At 46.3% G+C, this 20,367-nt stretch overlaps 2 protein-coding genes across 5 annotated transcripts in view; one reads left to right on the top strand and one right to left on the bottom strand.

The window, feature by feature from the left end:
- Positions 1–1,503, bottom strand: part of DNAAF8 (dynein axonemal assembly factor 8) — a 1,081,381-nt gene extending 1,079,878 nt beyond the window's left edge. For both annotated transcript variants that reach the window (XM_078663036.1, XM_078663037.1), the window contains exon 1: positions 1,360–1,503. The gene's annotated coding sequence lies outside the window, so the exon portion shown is untranslated. The remainder of the gene's footprint in view (positions 1–1,359) is intronic.
- Positions 1,504–1,861: 358 nt separating this feature from the next.
- Positions 1,862–20,367, top strand: part of ANKS3 (ankyrin repeat and sterile alpha motif domain containing 3) — a 134,093-nt gene continuing 115,587 nt past the window's right edge. For 2 of the 3 annotated variants that reach the window (XM_078663035.1, XM_078663033.1), the window contains exons 1-2: positions 1,862–1,966; positions 6,815–6,990. In XM_078663035.1, the coding sequence (XP_078519161.1) occupies positions 6,821–6,990 (170 nt within the window). In that variant the 5' untranslated portion in view covers positions 1,862–1,966; positions 6,815–6,820. Of the gene's footprint in view, positions 1,967–2,213; positions 2,341–6,814; positions 6,991–20,367 lie in introns of those variants that run through there. The other variant, XM_078663034.1, reaches the window with a different exon arrangement.

Here is a 20,367-nt window from a genome sequence, read left to right as displayed (position 1 = left end):
GACTTGTCTGCTTCCTCTTAGGGACATTTTTTCTGATCAACTGCCTCTATTTAACGTTCTTGATAGAAAACGACCAGCAGAGGTCAGTAAAATACCAGAATCACTTTAGCATTCTCTAGATTCCAGTACATAGAAATTGTCTTCCACGAGCACCCATAGACAATAATACTTTTTTCGAATCTTGTATTTTCAGTGATATGACTACCGAAGGCCCTGATTTTATATTAAAAACAGAGCTTTGGCCTATACCATTTCCCACTGAAAGGTAATATTTCTCTCCATGTTTTGCCATACCTGGTGTGTCACGTAGATGTTTCAGCACCCAGGCTAATGTGCTGCATAGCTAAATACATATAAGGTTCCAAAGGCGAGACAGATTGCATTGCAAATGCTTTTTATTACATTGCTTGATAAATTGTTCTCTTATATGTGGTCTTGTGTATGCACTGACAATCTGAATATGAGCATTTAATTTTAATGAGATAAAATTATTAATTGGATAAACGACTCTGTGGTTATTTAGCTAAAGTGTTTAACTGTTTAGTTAATCATAGTCACCATCAACTTGTCAACTAATGGTCCATCTCCTAGAAGAAGACAGTTGAAATTAAGAATAGCTAGGAATATATAAAATGTGTTATTAATGTGAAGTATAGAACTGTACATATACAAAAACTGACAAATTAAAAAACTCCTAATCCAGCGCCCGTCTTAAGGGATCATTTATGAGTAATGTGTGATGGGTCCTGTTGTTTGGTAAGTGGTTTATGTGTGATGTGTTTCCTGGTCCCTGGTCCATGAATTAGGGGTTGCGTTTCCTTGTCTTTACATGATGTTTAAATGACGAAAGTTTTGATGACTTCCTACGTGAAGGAGCTGCACTGCTGTTGTGTGTGCTGTGTACCTCTCACTTTGCATGAGAACCAATTTACCACTGGGGCCCGTATTGTACCTACTCAAAAAGTGTGTGTGACCCGCACTACTGCTCACGTGGCGAGCGCTCTGTATTTTAAAGGAGTTTGAAAATATTTCCACAATACAAATGAGGAAATTGGTAATTTAATCAAGTCTTGTTTCGCAATAGGAAAGTTAATCGTCCTTCTATTGCTGTCGGGGTGTTCCCAACTATGCAGAAACACACACACGATTCTGAACTCATGTGACAGAGGGAATGCACGGCTGTGCTGCTGTTGCTATGGTGATTGGACGCATACAGGCCTGGCTCCGCCCCAGAAACGGCCACTGTGTTGAGCAGGGATTGCAGGCGTTTATATAAGTTGTGTTGGGCTACAGATAAGTTCCGCGTTATGTACCCGGCACCCTCCGCAGTCTGTCAAAAACACCGGCTTCATCACTTACCTGCACGTTACTTGCTGCAGTTCTCTTCGGCAGCACCTGAGGAGGCGGAACTTTCGTCCTTCGCCGCCCTACACCCAGGTCCTGGCAGCTGCATACAAAGCTCTGTTCCCTTGAACCCCCAGCTCTCCTGAAACATTTTACTACATTAATGTTTTGTATTTTACTAATAGATTTTGTATTACTTCGGTACTGCGAAATTCGGTTGGGGTTTGAGTGTCAGTATTATTTAAAATTTTAAGTTTTGCATTTGTATCACCCTATAGGACCTGAATCGTCAACTCCCGTTGAAACTCTCATTTGAATAATTTTCAGGCTCCCGCCCCTCTTTGAATTTGGACTCCTCATTGGCTGTTGACTGGTTCCGGATAATGAAACACTAGACGACGGGTTTAGGGTATTGCTGTCCTTTTGGTGGCCATTTTTGATGTAGGTAAACATTAGTGCCCGTCGTCTCAGAGGCAACTTGCGGGTAACGTGCCCTTCGTCGCTGTTTGTTTTCTGAGTGCAAGTTCTTTCCGGTTCGTTCCGAGTTCTTGCTCTAGTTTCTTTTCACTTGTAGGAGGCGCGGTTATTGCGTGGAGCGTTTTTCTGGCTTCATCTTTGGGAGGTGCGTGTAGTTCATTTGGTGGTTGTACCCCGAGTTTGTAGAGTGTGTGCTAGGTCTCTTCGTCCTATGTCGAGAATAATTTGGGATGGCTTCGCTTAAAAATACTGGGCTTTACACATAGGGACAAGGTTCAGAACGAGAGTCATGAGACCACAAACAGAGGCACCATTGTGAAGAGATGTGTGAGACATGGAAAACAAGACGTTATTTTGTCAGATTTAGTGTAGTGGTATGTCTTGTTGAATGACGACCTCAAACATTATTTTCGATGAGCATGTAGGTCTACCTACTCAACTATCGAACTTGCAGATAACTAGTGGACTAGATTGATGTTTCACATTTGGGAGTGATTCGCTCAGCAATAAATTCCAAAGGTTTGTGCCTATTTTGAACTGATCGTAATGTCAGGGGGTTCTCAATGTGCTGGGTTAACACATGAGCTGTTGAAGGGAGTATTGCGACTTCGATCATTTCTCTCAAGGCAGCGCTAAAAATGTCTTTTGTTGCTTTAAAAGCGGCACATCATCAGTGCAGAACTGGAGATGAGCTGGAAGGTTGTTCCATCACTTGGTATTTTCCCAATAAAAATGCCATTCTTGCTGTGAAGTATTTATACTCTTTCTTTTCAATTTGAAGAAGTCCAAATACTTCAGTTACAGTTTCTCTATCTTTGGTTAACGTTTCAGTTTGTCAATAGACGAGGGCGAACTAATGCATGTTCGAGGGAGATGCCAGGCTCTGGCTCAGTTCGAGGTCCTCTTGTCTTGGGCCATAGGGTCAAAATAAGCCTAGAATTGATGTGGTATCTGCCCACCTCCCATCTATAAAGTCCTTGCCCGAGCTCCCTCGTGTAGCAAAGGAGATGTTGCTAGAAGCTGTTGTCCTTCTGCAGGTAGGCTGATAGATATGTCTCACCAGAGAGTTGTGAAAGTGCTCATTGAGGAACATTATGGCAGTGAATTTCCAAACAGTTTACTATGAAATCAGACGATTTGTAAATCATCAGCCAATACCATAGAGTTCAAGCACTGATAATCTTTATATTGGAAATCGATTTATAGTTACCTTCTGAGTGAGGAAAAATATCACTAATAAGTAGATTTCCAATTGTTAGAAAGTACAAGATATCCAAACGTATCCATACTAATGTAAAGATCAAAGACGTTCCCATCCCGATGAATTGTTGACCAATCTAATACAGGGACAAATCCATGTATATGGAGCAATGAGAATGTCTGTTAGCCATTGGATGCCATCCCAGATATGGTCCGTGATTGTAGTGCTCTTTAATTGTAATAATGTCTTCACACATCAAGTTTTGCACATGGTTGCAAAAGAGAAATGAATTGACCAGAATGTACATATAGAATACAACTTGGTTGGGTTCATGAGAAGGCTGTATATTGTGGTTGTTATGCTATTATACTTATTATGCATTATGGTTAAATAGAATTATGCCAGCGGTCTGCACATGTTTGAAAACAATATGACGCATCATTGTTTTGAATAACGGTGTTGCATGCAGTTGCTAACTCGAAGTTTAGGAGAAGGGTGTATATAGTGATTATTGTATTATTTATACATAATGACTCCACATTGATTTATGCCACGGTGTCGACTTGTGTTTAAGAGCAGTACATTGATTTTTCAGTACTCCTCTCTGTACACAGAGATGAGCTATTAATGTATAATATGGGATTCATGTTTGTGGAAAGGAAATAGCTCGTAAATATGCACAACACAAAAGGGTAAATCATGCAAGATTTTATTGGCTGCCTTTTTAAACATTGTGTCATAAAGCAATAAAATAATATTATAATAAAAAAACTTGGTGAACGCCACAAGAGAATTAGGTCAGATTGGTGATTTCTTACTCATTTGGATTTCTGCAAGTCTTCTTATTGGATAGCATTATCATCCATGACCTCTTCTGTATCAGTTGATTCACAGTCAGTGTCCTTCTCGGAAGGTTTTCGATTGAGCCTTCTGAAATATAAGGAATCTCTTGAAAGATTCTGTCAATTCTTCAAAGCAGTAACCATTAATCGTTGCCACTTTAGAATGCAACACTTTGTGAATCTCTTCAACAAAGTTTCCTTGGCATTAAGCAGAAGGTACACTCCTCCAAATGGCATGTGATTTAATATTTTTCTGATTCTACTTTCCCCCCTGCACTTCACAATGTATCAGAGATCCTTTTCTTCTTCGGAAGACATGTCCTTACTTTCCTTCTCAAGCCTGAACTCTGACGGAGACTTTCCTATAGTTTTGTGAGCAGCATCCTTGTATTCTCTCATGGCTGTAATAGAGTTCTTTAGGCATGGGCTTGTGATGAAGTGGGATATCTGGTGGTCCTTTTTGGCGTCACCTGAGACAAATCCTGCACTGCTTCTGGCAAGATCTTTTGTCAGCATTAAAAACAAGCATCTTTAGTGCAATAGGTCTCTCATTTGCGCAAGTTTGAGCTTTTGGCATTGTACACGACAATGCCTTTTATTTATGTTTTGGTTTTTAAAACATAAATAAAAGGCATTGTCATTTACTATGCCAATAGCTTAAACTCTTACAAATTTGAGATCTGTTGCTTTCCAAATGCTTGAAGGCATTGCTGAGTTGCCCCTTTTTGTCTCCCATAGCCCCAGAACAGCTCCATGTTTGCTACGAGTTAAATAAAGAAGCCGCTGGTCACATCTGGGCACGAGAGACCCTCCTGTAGTAAGCGAAGCTCATTAAAGAAAATAGTGCTTACAGACTAAAGAAGACATACCCTGTAACAACTGAAGTAAAAGCAAACCAGTCCTCATGGGAGGTTACAAATGAAGACAAGGCAGTACTAAGGAGGGACTAACAAGCCTAATAACGAAATGTAAGCCATCATTTACGAAGGACAATGACACAAGCAAATGACAAATGTGGGCGGGGTTTCAAGTACATACTCCAGTACAGCATGGCACACAGAGCAGCGCATCCGCTGCCCAGGCTCAACGTAAAAGGGGTTTCAAGTAGCCCATTTCTAACCATTGGCTTTATTCAGTTTCAGTTTCATTTGTTTTTTTAATTGGTCAGTGGCAGATGGTTTCGTTTTTGTGGTCACGCTTCCAGACATCTTTGGGGGGATTTTGTTTTCACTTTCTTTAGAGTTGACACACACCCAAGCACTGCAGGGAATCAGCTGTGGGTGCCTAACAGCTTTGCTTCCCTTGTTTGCTACAGTTCATTGCACAGATAAGAAGAGCTGCTCCTACTTTCCTTTCTGTAAGGAGAATAATGTGTTCCCAAAACAGCTAATGTACAGTATTGCTTAACCACATTGTCAAAGGCAATAACTCTTGTAATCAACGTCTGTTGCCTTTTTTATGCCTCCAACGTTCACTTGGTGCACATTTTACAATTGTTTAACCCCCAAAGTAAATAGTTGTCTCTGTGCATATTTATTAAACATGCCTGGTCGATCCAGGGCTTGCCTTCTACTTTTGCAGACCAAATGTTCGGGAAAGGTAATGGCCTAACGGCTAGGGCGGTCGACCTCATATCTGGGGAACCGGGTTTGAGTCTTGGCAACGACTCTCAACATCCTGTGATTCTGAGCAAATCACTTAATTTCCCTTTATTGTCCTTGTGTAATGCAACGGGTGCTCAAGTAAATCTTTGTTTTTCGAGTCTCGTCAACGACTCTCCACTTCCTGTGATTCTGAGCCAATCACTTAATTTCCATTAATTGTCCTTGTGTAATGCAACTGGTGCTCATGTAAAGCACTCTGATACATTCGGGTCAAGTTCGCACCATATAAAACTCTGAAAAAAAATGTTACTTTACAAACCAATATAGAATGTTATGTTTAATTACAACATTTTTTTTCATCTTTGTGTTCTTTTAAAAATAAAATATTTGTTTCTTTATGGCTGCATTCTTGCCTTTTTATTTGGCCTTTTCCTACTTCTAAAGATTAGTTACATCTCCCCAATTTTAGATAGTTATATTTTGGAAACACTTTCCTTTTGCCCTGACAACCAATTTTGAAGCAGCACGACAATAACCTCTTTAAAACACATTGTAAGTCTATATAATGACAGGCTATACCAAACTATAAAATGGCAAGTCATACTATACTATACCATACAATGAAATGCCATACTATACTATACAATGGCCCATATAATACTATACAGTGACTGGCCACCCCATAACATTCCACGCAAGAAAATGACAGGTCATACAATACTATTCTATGGCACACCTTGCAGGAAGGTGCAGTCGGCGCTCTGGCAGCGACGGCCTGCATGTGAGGCTCTTCTATGGACCTCACAGACCGCCGCAGGGTTGTCTGCCAGACCAACATTGAAGTCCTAATCTGGTGTGCAGCAGCACCACAGCTTTGGTGGTCCTACATCGGGTGGGGCGTTTCACTGTCCGCTGTAGGACCACCAAAGGTGTGATAAGGCTCAGAGTTAGCCTGCTGTTACAACTACTCAATGATGTATGTTACTTTTGTTAAATAGGAATGGTAATTTCCCCCCAAATTTAGTGCTTTCTTGGTAGGGAGATTTCACACTGTTGAAACCGATTTCTCTTGACGTTTGCATGTTTACAAATTGTTGTTGTCTACATGTTATCTACCAAAGAAAGCTCCCAGCATGCCAGAGGGGAATCTGTCTCAGAGTTTGGCCCAACTGAATGAAAACATAGATTTATTTTCAGAAATAAAGCTCCAGCTCGAAAACTGCCCCTTGGGTACACTTGGAGGAATTTCATGCATCTCACTGATTTGTGTTTATATCACTGATTTCTGTTTTTATTTTTAAAAGGCGAGTACTATGCTGAGTAACCAACATTTTCTGTACTTTTAGAGCACAATGTCTGAGCTGAGTGATGAGTCCAGCGAATCAGAGCTGCTGAACTGCAGCCTGTCCATGTGGTATGGGATGAGCCCACTGATTGGTCGAGAAGAGCTGGATCTTCCTCTGGACGTCCATACAGCATCTTCTATTGGGCAATATGAAGTGGTGAAAGGCTGCATTCAGCGGTAAGAATATTTACCTAGCTACCCTAGCTTTTAAATTCCTCAGGCAGAACTTATGACGGAGAATAGCTATTGAGCTTGTCTTGCAAACCTAGACATAGGCACTCCACTTTCCTTTGGCAATTGGACCTGTGGCTCCTTAGAGAAAATAAGGCCAGTGTGGCTTCAGGGGTTGAAGTCTCTTTTCTACATAGAGAAGAGACTCTTGATAGAGCTCAGATATTGTTAGAACACAAGCTGGACGCTATTTTCATCTAGAGGTGCTCATTAAGCAACAGCTGAAAATTTGAATTTGCTAAGCAAATACTGATGGGAAGTTTTCATTGTTAGTGGCTGAGCTGTACCTCATGTTTGCACTTGAAACAAGATTCAATCCCTTCTCGGCTCAGCTTATTGAAGTATTCATCTCTCACCTAATTGTGTTGGCTGTTTTGCGTCTGCTCTAATGCTTGCATGAACTTAATTAGGGACTGCTTTACAACTATAGCCCTCTCTGTCCTCTCCTGCTGCCCCACTGCTTGTCTTGCTGTAATGGGCTAACAGTGCACACTGAAGCACTTTAAACCCAGGCCTATTGGTATTTTGCCAATATTTCCTTTGGATCCCTGCATTCTCCCTTTGTCCAGAAGTTCATCTTCTTCCCCCAGTCTCCCTTTTCTACCTTTCTGTCTTGATGTGAGTCAAAGTCTGACGGTGTAGAAGAGGCCTGGTCTCCAAAGATGGGTGTCGGTGCTCACCAGGTGTCGTCACCACCATAAATTGTGTTTTGGGTTGGTGCTCACCAAGTGCGGTCACTGCCACTAATTGTGTTTTGGGTTGAAATAACGGTTTCCTGTACTGCTAGCTTTCAGTCTGTTAGGGAAGCTCACTCTCCTATCTATATTGTGTCATATTTGTTTAATGTTATTTTGAAATGTCTTTCTCAGTAGTACGCTTAGTCACAACTGGTACATTGTAATGCCATATGTTATTTTTAGGTCTCGTCCTTTTCCATTGCGAAGCAATGGGAAATGGGGGAGAATTCATGTGCTCCATCGGATAGTCAAACCACCACTTTTTTCCGTGGCGTTTTCTTCGAGTGCACGTACAGGCACGCGCATTTGGCCCATACACTTTCATGGCCATCTGTTCCTGTTCCTAATGGCCCTCCCCCAGCACAGAGCGCGCATCGCGGCCGCACAGCACATCAAAGGGCTTCGCCCAGCGTGTGCTCTGCGGCTTCTCGGCTTCTCCTCCCCTAACTTCCTTGCATTTCTCCTCCCCAGCCAGCTTCCCCCAGGCCAGAAAAGTACATTGTCATCACACTGTTTGTTTCATTCAGTTCGTTACCTCCTTTATGCTGTCTATACATAAAACAAACGTATTTGCTACTTTTTACCAGTCTTGGTAAAGCCAACAGGTCCAGCATAAAAGCATTTGTGAATGCAGCTAAATGATTTGCCTACATGGGCTACCAGCTGCGATACAACGGAAGCACAGTGAATCACACATGCTTTCATCCATCCCCAGAGCACTCTGATCTTTAATTGGCAATCGGTAGCAACATGTAAAACCTGTAAAGATTTACAGAATACTATGATTGGACATTAGGGCCGAGAACATACCCTATTTATTAATTGCACTGCACTTTTAATTAAATTACGAGTTATCCTCTAATCAAACGTGGCCACAGGAGTTCTCTTTTAATGCTTTTCTCACTAAACAGTTACCTTTCTGTCTCTCGCGCCTTTTTCTGTTCGTCTTTCTTGCTCAAAGTTAGTCTTCTTGGCTTAATTGCTTTAAATTGACGCCCCCTTTATGATTCTCATTTTTGCTGTCGCTCTGTTAGTCAACATTATGCGTCCCTTGATCTCTCTTCTCTTTTTTTGCTCTGCTCTTCCTTGCTCCATTTTACTTCCTCGTTCGCTTTTCCCCTCTTCCCTGAATCCCTCATCTCCTTTTCTATCCCTCTCTTCCTGGGCACCCCTGGTAGAAAACTGACTTTTGTTCTAATTCATTGCCCGTGGTCAGGCCCGTGTAATATATCCTGTTCTCAGACAGACCTGGACTTCTTTTTCCCGCTGCCTCTTACCTTCGCCTCTGACTGTGAGACTGCATCCCAGACGTTTGCATTCGTCTTAAAATGTTCAATGTGCTTCTTTATTTAAATAAACTTTATTAATCTGTTGATATGCACGTTCCTAAGCAGTCACTGTCACCCTCGAATTTTTAAACAGCTCGTGCTACCACGTAATTCATAAAAGAAAGAAGATCGATAAATTCATTCAAAACTGACCCAGAACATAGCGTTCAGCTATACCCAGCCTTAACCAACGCAAACATTCTGCCGTCAGCACAATCACTACATCAGCAGGACACACAATGACAGTCAGAGGAGCCGGAATAGCTAACGTCATTTGCATGGTGTCGCAAATTCATCATTCCTTCAATCAACTCACCGGACCCCCCCACAAGCACTCCCTCCCCGCACCTCTTGTGTCCCCACAGGGAGGAGCAGTGCAAGCTTCCCTCACACACAGAGTAGGTACAGCACAGGCGGCAGCAGTGCAAGCTTCCATCACACACAGAGCAGGTACAGCACAGGCGGCAGCAGTGCAAGCTTCCCTCACACACAGAACAGGTACAGCACAGGCGGCAGCAGTGCAAGCTTCCCTCACACACAGAGCAGGTACAGCACAGGCGGCAGCAGTGCAGCACAGGCAGCAGCATTGCAAGCTTCCCTCACACACAGAAAAGGTACAGCACAGGCAGTAGCAGTGCAAACTTCCCTCACACACAGAACAGGTACAGCACCGGCAGCAGCAGTGCAAGCTTCCCTCACACACACAGCAGGTACAGCACAGACAGCAACAGTGCAAACTTCCCTCACACATAGAACAGGTAAAGCACAGGCAGCAGCAGTGCATGCTTCCCTCACACACAGAACTGGTAGAGCACAGGCGGCAGCAGTGCAAGCTTCCCTCACACACGGAACAGGTACAGCGCAGGCGGCAGCAGTGCAAGCTTCCCTCACACACGGAACAGGTAGAGCACAGGCGGCAGCAGTGCAAGCTTCCCACACACACAGAGCAGGTAGAGCACAGGCGGCAGCAGTGCAAGCTTCCCTCACACTCAGAGCAAGTACAGCACAGGCGGCAGCAGTGCAAGCTTCCCTCACACACGGAACAGGTACAGCACAGGCGGCAGCAGTGCAAGCTTCCTCACACACAGAGCAGGGACAGCACAGGCAGCAGCAGTGCAAGCTTCCCTCACACACAGAGCAGGTACAGCACAGACAGCAACAGTGCAAACTTCCCTCACACATAGAACAGGTAAAGCACAGGCAGCAGCAGTGCAAGCTTCCCTCACACACAGAACTGGTAGAGCACAGGCGGCAGCAGTGCAAGCTTCCCTCACACACGGAACAGGTACAGCACAGGCGGCAGCAGTGCAAGCTTCCCTCACACACGGAACAGGTAGAGCACAGGCGGCAGCAGTGCAAGCTTCCCACACACACAGAGCAGGTAGAGCACAGGCGGCAGCAGTGCAAGCTTCCCTCACACTCAGAGCAAGTACAGCACAGGCGGCAGCAGTGCAAGCTTCCCTCACACACGGAACAGGTACAGCACAGGCGGCAGCAGTGCAAGCTTCCTCACACACAGAGCAGGGACAGCACAGGCAGCAGCAGTGCAAGCTTCTCTCACACACAGAGCAGGTACAGCACAGGCGGCAGCAGTGCAAGCTTCCCTCACACACAGAGCAGGTACAGCACAGGCAGCTACAGTGCAAGCTTCCCTCACACACGGAGCAGGTACAGCACAGGCAGCAACAGTGCAAGCTTCACTCACACACAGAGCAGGTACAGCACAGGCAGCAACAGTGCAAGCTTCCCTCACACACAGAGCAGGTACAGCACAGGCAGCAACAGTGCAAGCTTCCCTCACACACAGAGCAGGTACAGCACAGGCAGCTACAGTGCAAGCTTCCCTCACACACGGAGCAGTTACAGAACAGGCGGCAGCAGTGCAAGCTTCCTCACACACAGAGCAGGGACAGCAGCAGTGCAAGCTTCCCTCACACACAGAGTAGGTACAGCACAGGCGGCAGCAGTGCAAGCTTCCCTCACACACAGAGCAGGTACAGCACAGGCGGCAGCAGTGCAAGCTTCCCTCACACACAGAGCAGGTACAGCACAGGCGGCAGCAGTGCAGCACAGGCAGCAGCATTGCAAGCTTCCCTCACACACAGAAAAGGTACAGCACAGGCAGTAGCAGTGCAAACTTCCCTCACACATAGAACAGGTAAAGCACAGGCAGCAGCAGTGCAAGCTTCCCTCACACACAGAACTGGTAGAGCACAGGCGGCAGCAGTGCAAGCTTCCCTCACACACGGAACAGGTACAGCACAGGCGGCAGCAGTGCAAGCTTCCCTCACACACGGAACAGGTAGAGCACAGGCGGCAGCAGTGCAAGCTTCCCACACACACAGAGCAGGTAGATCACAGGCGGCAGCAGTGCAAGCTTCCCTCACACTCAGAGCAAGTACAGCACAGGCGGCAGCAGTGCATGCTTCCCTCACACACGGAACAGGTACAGCACAGGCGGCAGCAGTGCAAGCTTCCTCACACACAGAGCAGGGACAGCACAGGCAGCAGCAGTGCAAGCTTCCCTCACACACAGAGCAGGTACAGCACAGGCAGCAGCAGTGCAAGATTCCCTCACACACAGAGCAGGTACAGCACAGGCGGCAGCAGTGCAAGCTTCCCTCACACACAGAACAGGTACAGCACAGGCGGCAGCAGTGCAAGCTTCCCTCACACACAGAGCAGGTACAGCACAGGCAGCAGCAGTGCAAGCTTCCCTCACACACAGAGCAGGTACAGCACAGAAAGAAGGGGAAGGGGTTAAGTCAACAAGGACTACAGGTAGAAAGGGCGTGTTTTATGCACCGCTTGCAGGTTGTCAAAACACATAAATTGAAGGCATTGTCATTTAGAATGCCAGTAGCTCTCAAAATCTCGCAAATACGAGACCTATTGCATTGCAAATGCTTGTTTGTAGTGTTGCGTCTTGTACTGCTTCTGCCCATGCTGCTGTTGTTGTTCCATCTCTAGAATCTTGTTGTTGGGACCAAAAAGTCCCTCACAAAGTTACAGATGTGTACCCCTGCCCTAAGTGCACCAGCTGCAACGATGCTTGAATCCTTAATGCCAATTTTTGTTCGCATGGGAGAACACGGATCATGCGTGTGCGCCTCATGACATAGGCCTGTCTTACTGATTACTGTCTTGTTTGGCTGGGAGAAGCTCTCAAAGCACTACCCTCATAGTGGTAAAAGTCTGCTGCCTTTGCCAGGATGTAAGTGGCACAAGTGAAGCAGATATATTCGCATTTCTCAACCGATGACTTATTTGTGACATATTTCTTACTTAAGCCTTCCTAGAACAAGAAATCGACTTTATTTTACAAAGCGCCTACTTTGCTTTTGAAATCAAGCTTCAGTATGCCATCCAGATTATCAGGGAGGGAACAGGGCTTGAAAATGAAATGTGGTCTCTGAACTCTATATGGTCTATTGTTTTATGTCTGATTTGACAGCGTAGCTCCAACAGACAAAGAGCTTTCAAAAGAGAGGGGCTTTGGCTCCATCCACATGTTGATTTTCTTGAGTGCACACTCGACTGAGCAGAAGTTGTGTGATTCCACTCCAAAAGGTTGCTTGTGTGGCACTTTTTTGCTTGGTGAGCAAGCTTACACTAAATATGCCAGAATTGTGTTGAGTATGGTGGCAAGCCAATAATCAAGAGGATGTGCCCGATCTGTTTATAACGACAATTTTGACAAAGGTGGTCATCCTGACTTGTTTATTGTGAAAAGCATTTGTTAAACAATAGGCCTTTAACACACTTTAACAGTGGATTGTTACAGTACTACATTACAGGCCGTAGACAGATATTTTGTAACATGAAATGTCACGGATTTCCGATGAAGGTAAGGGTTTCGGTGTTAGTCACTCTCTTTGAAAAACCCAGAGGGTAGAATATTTTCACTATGATGTTTCCTAGGCCCTTTCGAAAGGGGTTATTTTTTCTTGCCTTCTATGATTCATATTTTGGATTTTATGCTTGTATGCCTTATGGTTGCAATCATTTGCACAGTTTAGTAAGCCTATGCTGGTTATGGCGACAAGCAAATGCTAAAGGCTATAGACCTTATTGGGTCAATGGAAACGTTCTGTCACTCCTTAGCTTTGAACTGTTTAGTATGAAAACCTATAACAACACCAATAGCCCGATTTTAACCACTAGGAAAAGCACATGTTAAGGACATTATGTTTTTAAAGATGGATTGTTATGACTCTGCATTAAAGGCTGTCTTTTTGTTACAGGTCTTTTTGCAAAAGTTATTTTTGCAAAGGTCCTTTTGCAAATGCTCTCTTTGATACAAGCCTTTCTGCAAAAGGTCTTTTTCTAACCGGTCTTTCGGTACATTGAATCTTACAATAACCATAGTAGGCAAGAGTTTTGGTGTTAATAACTTACTTGAACAAACGTGGGGGGGGGGTGTGGGGAGGGAGAGAAGATTTGAATGATGCTAAAACGAATTTGACCACTTGAGTGGGGATTTTATATTGTTTTGGCTACTGTAATTTTGTACATATTTGTACTTTTATCACTGAAGAGATTTGAATGATGCTAAAACTAATTTGACCACTTCGGTGGGGATTTTTATTGTTTTGGCAACTGTAATTTTGTACATATTTGTACTTTTGTTACTGAATGCTTGATGATTGTCATGTGGAAAAGCTTATGGCCAGTACAGTAGGCCCGAGTTGGGTATCGTATCTGGTAGAGACTTTTAGGGGCATATTCCTTACCTTTGAATTTCCCAGGCGCCAGACTGGATCCGGAAACTTTTGCTTGAGCAAGTACCCTTTTGCGTAGTTGGGCGGCTCGGTTCGGTTCCGTGTATAATAATCCACATTTGTAAAGCCGCCTGTATCGGATGTCCCATCTCGATCACCTTTATAGGTGCCATCCAGGCGCGCAGACATCAGTTTCTTTCTTTCAGTGCCAATTAGCACTGATCTGGAGAAGAGCTACCCCTTCGGCTCCTTTTGACAGACGTTTTGGCTAAGTTTTTTCCCTTGTTTGTCGAGCGTGACAGCTAGAAAGATGGGATTTAGGCCGTGTAACACCTGTCACCATACCATGTCGGTTATCGACCTGCACCTCGATTACCGACCTGCACCTCGTGTGCTTATGGTGTCTTGAGCGCAACCACTACTCGAAGTCATGCTTGGATTGCTGGGCCATGGCGCCAAAGGCTTTGAGGAGCAGTCCCTATACCTGCTTAAGGCCCGTCAGTTGACGCCATCTAGCGCGACTCCTAGGAGGTATCGGTCCCGATCAAGAAAGAGAAGGTTGCGGAAGCGCTCCAGCAGCCCCAAGTCCTCTTCATCGCACTCTCGGTCCTCAGGACACACGGGGAAGAAGCATGAAAAGAAGATGTCTAGACGAACTTCTACTTCATCTCGTCCGTTAAGGAACATTGACGTTTCAGGCACGTTTCTGCAGAGCTGTTGCTAGGTCTGACTGCGCCTCCCCCGTTTCCGAGAGCCAGAGTGCTCCCGCTTGAAACAGAAGAGTTTTATAAGGCCATGAACCGAGAAATTGAGGGGGCTGATCCCTCCAGTGCACATCCAGGCCCCAGGGGGTGGAAGAAGCCCCATCAGGTGCAGTGCCGACGACTCTGGCACTGGAATGAAGGGGTATCATGTATCCGACCCTGGATCCAGATCTGCGCCGGACGTGACCGTCCCCAGTGCCGATCCCGAAGTCGATGCTGAAAGTGCCACATGTGTCCATCGGCGGCGCCAGCCCCATTCTGATTTCAGACAACTCAGTCGGAACAATTCTGGCGCCAGCGGTGCCCAGGAGCTCTAGGTCGTTGCCTTAACGTTTTGAGGCGGTTACAGGCATGGGAGAAGAGTGGGAGGGGTGACTGGATCCTATAAAATACCAGTTAGACACTCCTGGTGAGAAATTGGACTGGTATGAGGAGTTTGCTGAAGCCATTGGACTGGACACTTCTCCAGATACTGGAATGCTCTCTCCACCTACTGCCGCTACGGAGGAGGGAGCATCTTATGCTATGGTGGTGTAGATGGCAACAGAGGTCCTTAACCTGGAGCTGCCCTTGGTGCAGGTCAAAGGCGTGCAGACAGAAGGCAGGCAGCATTCCTGATCCTGCTCGATATGTCAGCCGCCTTTGACACGGTGAATCCTAAGATTCTACTGAGGCGGCTGTTTGAGGCAGGAGTGAGAGACACTGCGCTGCAATGGTTTCATTCAATTTTGCAGGATAGGCAGCAGGCAGTATCCATGCCACCTTTCCAGTCAGCCTTTTCCCTGGTAACGCACGGGGTCCCTCAGGGCTCAGCAATTAGCCCAATACTTTTTAATTTATACCTCAGACCTCTGATTTTACTCATCAAAAGCTTCAACATCAGGATTATCAACTACGCCGACGACACGCAGATGATCCTCTTCTTGGAAGGAGAGGACTCTACTCCTCTGGAGGTTCTACACAATTGTCTGCGTGACACGTCTCGGTGGCTAAAAGACAATTCCCTTCAGTTCAACGCAGGGAAAACGGAGGTGCTCTTCAGTGCCGGATTTCCCGACCGTTTCCAAACCACTTTTGGCCCCCGGAAATAGGGTCCATTGTACGGCCGGTGGAATCAGTTCGCAACCTAGGGGTCATGTTGGATCATAGGCTCAGTATGGAGACGCATGTTCAAAAAACGTCTGCCTGCTGTTTTGCCATCCTTCGCTCCCTAAGGAAAGTTCTGCCCCTCTTACCTACCCATGCCCGCGCCCAAGTGGTTAGATGTTCCATCCATAGCAGGTTGGACTATTGTAACGCCCTCCTGCTTGGGTCCCCTGAGTTCCTGTTGGACAGGCTACAGAGGGTCCAATCAGCAGCTGCTAAGCTGGCTCTGGGGCTTCCGAGAAGATCTCATGGACTGCCCGCCCTGGCAAAACTGCACTGGCTACCTATAAGACAGAGAGGATTCAATTCAAGGCCCTCTGTATAGCCTTTAGGGCTCTCCATGGCACTGGCCCAACTCCCTTACAATCAAAATTTGCCTGGTACACTCCAACCAGACAGCTTCGATCCTCTGATGCCAAACTGGTAGTTGTACCCAGATTCAGGAAAGTCAGAGCCGGAGGTAGATCCTTCGAGGTGGCAGCTGCCAGACTTTGGAACACTCTCCCTGTCGAGATTAGGCACCTCATTGAACTTCTCCCGGTTAGAAGAAGGATTAAAACTTGGCTATTCCCTTGTTTAGTCCACCTGTAAACTCTCACTCCCGGTGCCTTTTACTTCCGTCTCCTTGGATCTTTCAGCGCCAGGATGCCTGCAATGGTGACAGTTGCGCTTTATAAATTCTCAAAATAAATAAATAAATAATAACCTCTTTTGCCGAAGTGCTTCAGCCTGGGGCTTCCTCATCCGAACCAATTTTGACCTCCAATGAAGCACTGACTGATGTCCTTCTAGGCACATGGGCCAAGACTAGCACAGGGACAGCAGTGAACAGGACAATAGCACGCTGCTATGGGAAACGGTTGTACAAGTGCTGCGACAGGCCCTGGAGGAGGCCTGGGCTGGGCTGTCCCAAGTAGTGAGATATGGGAGGGATGCAGCAAAGTTCACCGTTAGGTGTGGTCTGGATATGACTGACTCGCTCGGCAGAGTGGTTTTGTTGATGGTGGCCTTGCGGCGCCGTGGCTGGCTGAGAACACATGGCTTTTTGGGGAATGTCCAGGCCAAACTCATGGACATACCCTTTTAAAAATTTTATTTTTATTGTACGGAGGTTTATATAGTGCGAACTTGACCCAAAGGTATCGGGTATCAGAGCGCTTTACATAGCACCAGTTGCGTTACACGAGGACGCATTCATTTTTTGTTAGGCATGGGGAGATTAAGTGATTTGCCCAGAATCACAGGATGTCCAGCGTCGTTGCGAAGACTCTAACCCAATTCCCCAGATTCGAGGTCGACCGCCCTAGCCGTTAGGCTAACTCCTCTCCCCTTTGATGGGACTCATCTCTTCGGAGAGAAGGCAGACATGGCGCTGCAGTGCTTCAAGGATTTGCTGCCTACAGCCATAGCATTGGGCATCTCAGTGACACCACGTCAGCCATACCCCAGTCACCTTCTTGCACAGGCTTCCCAAATTGTACGAGGAAGTGGATGCAGTGCATTCTGACCTGGTGGGAATGGTAGCCAGACGTCATCCTCCACCAACCCTCCGGCAGTTGAGGGCTTAGGTCCTCCTAGTTTGGTTCTGCAAGACCATTGGTTTCCAGTTGGAGGAAATCTCCTCCACTGACAGTCCATAACATTGGACAGATGGGTCTTGCAGATTATTTGAATGGATTACTCCCTTCCTTTTCAATTTTCAACCCCCCCCCCCCCCCAATCTCCTTTTACTGCCATCTCAAGAATGACTTGCGGAGGATCATCTTGTCTTGCTTAGTTACAGCTCTTCTGGCCAAGGGAGCTATAGAAAGGGTTCCAATATTAGAAATAGGCAGTGGCTGTTATTCATACTACTTACTGATACCCAAAAGGAACAAAGGTCTTCGTCCTATTCTAGACCTTCGAACCGTCAATCTCTTCCTGAAAAAGGAGAAATTCAAGATGCTCATGTTGGCTCAGGTGTTGCCTGCCCAAGGAGACTGGCAGGTGGTGTTGGATTTGCGGGATGCGTATTTATACATCCCCATCCTGCCTGCCCACATACATTACATGCGGTTCAAGGTAGGCAGCGAGCCCTTTCAGTTCACTGTGCTATCCTTTGGCCTTACCAGCTCCCCTCATGTGTTCAGGTTGCAGCTCATGTGCGCAGGTTAGGGGTTTAGTCTTCCCCCGACTCAACGACTGGCTGTTGAAAGCGTCCGCGCCCCAGACTGCTGTTTCCCTCCTCCAGACTATGGCAGACCTGCTGCATTCGTTGTTGTACTATAAACGTGCTGAAGACACACCTGACTCCTACTCAGACTTACATCTGAGCTATTCTAGACACAGTGCAGTTTCAGGCCTATCCTCCCAAGCAGCGAGTCCAGGATATTCAGGTTATGCTAACAATGGTTTAGCCTCTATCCTGTTTTTCTGTGAGAATGCCTCTTGCTTCCTGTTGGTAAATAATGCCAGATGGAGTATGCAGGCTCTGCGGTGGGACCTGAAGTTCCAGTGGGCAGAGATATCAGAAGGTACTACGAAGGTTCTGCAGTGGTTGCTTAGGTACTGCAATTGGGTCAGAGGCAGACCCTATCTCCTCCCCCCTCCCCCCTCCCCAACTAGATCTCACAGTAGTGAGATCTAAAATTCCTGGGATGGGGTGGGCATTTGGTAGAGTTGACGATCAGACGACTCTGGTCTCTGGCGGAATTAGGGCTCAACATCAACTTGCTGAAGCTCGGGCGATCTGACTAACATTGAAAGCATTTTTTCCCTTTTTTCAAGGGGAAGTTAGTGCAGGTGATCACAGACCACACCACCGCCATGTGGTACTGCAACAAGCTGGGCGGGGTGGGGTCGTGGACACTCTGTTGAGGCTCTGCGTCTCTTGACGTACCTGGAACAGCAGGGCATAACCCTGGTGGTTCAACACCGACCAGGTTCTCTGAATGCCATGGCAGACGAACTCAGCAGTCGATGCCTGGCGGATCACAAAAGACTTCTCCAGCTGGAGGTGCGCAAGGTCTCTTTCAACAGTGGGAAGAGCCTTGGTTCGGTCTGTTTGCCTCCGAAGAGAACATGCACTGTCAGCAGTATTGCGCGTTGGAGTTTCCAGGGCGGCTATCTCTCGGCGATGCTTTTCGGAGCAAGTGGAGCTCACACCTCCTGTAGGCCTTCCTGCCCATTCCACTCTTGCCCAGAGTTTTCAACAAGATCAGTAAGGTCCAGACCCAAGTGATTCTTGTGGATCCAGACTGGGCGTGTAAAGTTTGATATTACAAGTTTCTGAAAATGAGCATTGAGCCTCCATTCAGGCTGCCCCATCGGGAGGACCTACTGTCGCAGCAGCAGGGTAGGGTTTTCCACCCTAACCTGTCAACTCTCTGCCTCCATGTGTTGACTTTGAGCTTTGACAGTTGATAGCTTTTCACCTTCCACCTGAAGTTTGTATATTCATTCAGGCGGCCCTCCACCCAAACGGTATATGCCTGCCGGTGGCAAACATTTATAAAATATTGTACAGAAAAGTCTATCGACCCTCTTTCTGCCTCTCTTTCTAATATTCTTCTCTTTATTCTTGCCCGGCAGGGCTCTGCTATGGACACTCTCAAGGGGTATCTAATGCTCTGTCTGCTTTCCTGTGGCTGCCTGAGCAGCCCTCTTTATTCAAGTCTCCTATTGTAAATAGACTCCTCAAAGGGTTTGTGCAAATGTTTCCCCTATGCCCTTCATTATGGCTCAGTTACCTCATGTATGCTCCCTTTGAGCCGCTACATAATTGTCCCCTTCGGTTGCTTATCATCAAGACAGTATTTCTAGTTGAAATATCCTTTGCCCGAAGGGTGAGTGAGCTGCAGGCTTTATCATCTAAGCCTTCCTATTTAATTGTATTCTTGGGCAAGGTGGTGCTTCGCACCTGGGCCTCTTTACTACCTAAAGTGGTGACCCCATTCCATTTGCGTCAATTGTTCACACTCCCCATCTTTTATGCTCCACCACATCCCTCTAAAGAAAAGGAGCGGCTCCATCGCCTGGACCCAAAAAGAGCGGTATCTTTCTACCTTGACTGCACAACAGAGTCCCGGGTGTATGAGCAACTCTTAGTGGGCTATTTGGGAGCAAAAAAGGTAGGGCAGTACAGAAGCGGTCACTTTCTGTGTTAAGATCTGTTATGCCCTGGCTATAAAGCAGCCTCCTGAGGGTTTAAGAGCACATTCCACCAGTGGGAAGGCTGCGACCACAGCGTTAGCTTGTGGGGTGCCAGTTCTGGACATCTGTCTGGCAACAACGTGGGCTTCCCTGCAAACATTTGCTGAACACTACTGCCAAGACAGTCTGGTCCGTAGGGATGGGCATTTTGCTTGTTTGGTCCTGCTGGACTTTTTAGTTTAGTAATTTGTCCACAGCCTACTGCCAGGATGGTATGGCCTGGGTATCCAGAGGTAAGGAATCTGCAGCTAGAAGTCCCTATCAGATGAACAAGTTACTCATCTTCGTAACACACTATCCGATAGAGACAATATCTAGCTGCAGATTCATTACAGGCCCACCCATACCTCCCCGCTCTGCGGAGATATTTATAGGGCATGGGTTGCTCCCTATTTGGGCCCTAGTTTGGACACACACTAGTCAGTTTTCTTCATGG

Source organism: Lissotriton helveticus, chromosome 10 (genome assembly GCF_964261635.1).
Source record: "Lissotriton helveticus chromosome 10, aLisHel1.1, whole genome shotgun sequence".
NCBI lineage: Eukaryota > Metazoa > Chordata > Amphibia > Caudata > Salamandridae > Lissotriton > Lissotriton helveticus.
Note: the sequence above shows the minus strand (reverse complement) of the source record. Positions and strands in the feature narration are given on the sequence as shown.